At 35.0% G+C, this 2834-nt stretch overlaps 1 protein-coding gene across 1 annotated transcript in view; it reads right to left on the reverse strand.

The window, feature by feature from the left end:
- The window catches only part of LOC108754697 (whirlin), a 112044-nt gene that overhangs the window by 47474 nt on the left and 61736 nt on the right, over positions 1 to 2834 (reverse strand). The window contains exon 10 of the mRNA XM_018497198.1: positions 1529 to 1683. Within this exon, the coding sequence (XP_018352700.1) occupies positions 1529 to 1683 (155 nt within the window). The remainder of the gene's footprint in view (positions 1 to 1528; positions 1684 to 2834) is intronic.

Here is a 2834-nt window from a genome sequence, read left to right on the forward strand (position 1 = left end):
CCACCTGCGATCTTCGCGAATTCTATTCTTTCGCGCAGCGAAAGGATATAATTAGCTATTTGTCAATTGTGTTCTACCGTCACACGCAGAAATGCCGCGTGACCTTCTCGTACCTCGAAAGTAAATTATCGCTCGCTATACAGCGTGTCCCATATAATGTAACTGCGAGTTCCTGTTAATTACGATATGAATTTATTGTTTAATTAACAACGTAGCGAACGCGCCATTTGGCCTTTCTATCACGAATAAATTACAAAATAAAATTAATATGACAACATTACACATTTTTTAAATTACCTCAGATATTTTAAATATCAAAAAAAAAAAAAATTCTTCTTGAAAGCTTGAAATTTGGAATTTGTGTGAGAAGATAATCTAACTCGATGCAACATTGGAGTTTCAGGTTTTTTTGTTTTTATTCTATAATAAATCTATTATAGTTTGAAAGGCAACAATGCTGCTAGGCACCCTATGTAAGCAGTCGCGCTATACAAACTTGCTACTTAGATGAAAGCGAAGTCGCCAGTAAGTCAGTATATTCCTCGCTAACTAGTTCTTCATGTGTCTACACAACAAACTCAAGCGGCTGAGGCAAAAGGGAGCTGAGGGGTCAACTTATCGCAATAAGTAGCGGTATCGATGGGAGAGTGGTAAAAGTCAACGCCGAAAGGATCGCTGTCGCCATTTTGGACCAGCATTTCTCATCTTGTCAACTCTTCAGTATTGATCGAAGTCACTTTAACGATTCCTTTTACCAAGCATTCCTTTTCTTACTCAGCAAACATCAACTAAAAGTAACGTAACATTAATGGCTGCGTTCAATAGAAAAAACAGCTTTGTAGTAGAGCCTTAGAAAGCCAGAAATGTTATATATTGAGTCAGTTAGGTTAGTCGCAGCTTCCACTTTTTCCCAATATTGTATACTGATTGGCTGTATAAATCATATGATCGTCATTTTTTTCCTTTATTTACGATAGTCTGTCAAACTATATTTTTTAGCCTCTTTAGATAGTTGATCAGACTACATTCTTCTATAACGAAACTCTGGTTTTGTAGAACTCTACTTTGTTACGAAATCTTTTAAACATGATTATAATCTTATCGTTCCTCTCACAGGATCTAAATATATAAACCAGCCATATTAAAAAATCTTAAACAGTTGCAAAGCTGCTTTGTCCGCTGAACACAATCGATGTTATAATTTCTCACTGAGGGACCTATTCTGTAATTCTTAACAACTATTACTGCAATGTTACAGTGTCATTACGCAAGTTTTGTACACGAGACACTATAACAGTACAGTTACAGTGATTAAGAGTTACAGAATAGATCCCTTAATAAGTGTTATGTAACAAACGTGTTACGTTACATTTACATTGTTTAGTGTGAAATTGTAACATTGATGTTACTTTTGGTTGCTGTTTACTGGGTAACAATTACGCGATTTTCTTCTGTGACGTGTGAAAATTACGCCGTTCAAAATGGCGACTCGCGATCCTTTTGCGCTAGAGAGATTCATGCGGTCGACCTGGTCCTGGGCATGTCGGCCCCGAGACCGCTGTCCTCGCTCGGCGACCTATACTCCTGGCTATCCCGCGGTAGAAGAGGGCCCGTCACTCCTAGGGGATCTCCCTCGACGTCCACCAGTCGTCCCGGACGGCAACAACCACCGGGCACACCCCTCTGCGGGAAATCAGATGTCCTATGTCATGCCGTGCGACCTTTCCGTTACCGCGCGTAAAAAGAGAGTGCTCTCCCATTTTCTTTCCTCGAACGAGGGGCGATCGGCCGATCGATGATTTCATCGGCGTGACGGCGAGATGATATAAGAAATATCCCTGCAGGCCGTTCCTTATCTTACACGTGTTCGCAAATATTTATTGTACCGACATTGAATGTCATTTTTATTCTCGCGTATAGATATCTTTTCGCAGCTTCTACAGCGATAAATTATACGGAGAGAACGGTTTCGTTGAAGTATGTATATGAAAAGTTAGCTAGATAGATTTGATAAATTTCGTTTGGACTATTAAAATAGTTATGTAGGATGCTCAAACTAATTACTAGAATGTCAAAACTTTTTGCAGCATTGCTTGAGATTCCTACGTAATGATCTTGATGGTCTAACAAAATTACTTTCAGATCTGTATCTAGCTAAATTAAATATTGTATTTTAATAAAACCACCCTTTCCGTATTGTAATTTTAAATAAGAAAAAAATTGTCGAAACTGAATAAGTATATTTAAAGTTTAAGAGATCTCTCTCGGGAGACATTTTTACTAACTTAATTAAATTAAATAAAGATATGTGAAAGTAATAAAATATAATTAAAATAAAATTGTTAAAATAATAAGTGACATATTTTTGTTGGTATTGGAGTAATGATAAAATTTGTATTTCAATTTTACGTGTGATGAAAATTAAAAATTATTAATAATAATGAAAATAATATGAATGAAATGGTACTAAAATTTACGTGCCAATTGCAAATAAAATAATTGGTATTTTAACTAAAAAAAATATAAAATAATGCTTAATATATTTGCCGCGTTAATAGAAAAGTGACACGAGTGAAAAATGAGTATTTCTGAGAAAGAAAATGACCCTAAAGACTTTTTTTCTTAAAAAAATTACACATTCGTAGCTCTTCCAATTTACTAATATGAAACAAAAGTGTCATTTGTTATTTGATCTTAATAATTGCTTATAAAAAAGACATTTTTTAGGTACTGTGAATGAATGTAGTCGGTGCTAAAATAATCATAAAATAAAAGTGTCCCATTTGAAGTTATACCATTTTTTTAAAGGGTTATATATATATATATATATATAT

The sequence above is a fragment of the Trachymyrmex septentrionalis genome, unplaced genomic scaffold (assembly GCF_001594115.1).
Source record: "Trachymyrmex septentrionalis isolate Tsep2-gDNA-1 unplaced genomic scaffold, Tsep1.0 scaffold119, whole genome shotgun sequence".
Classification (NCBI taxonomy): Eukaryota; Metazoa; Arthropoda; class Insecta; order Hymenoptera; family Formicidae; genus Trachymyrmex; species Trachymyrmex septentrionalis.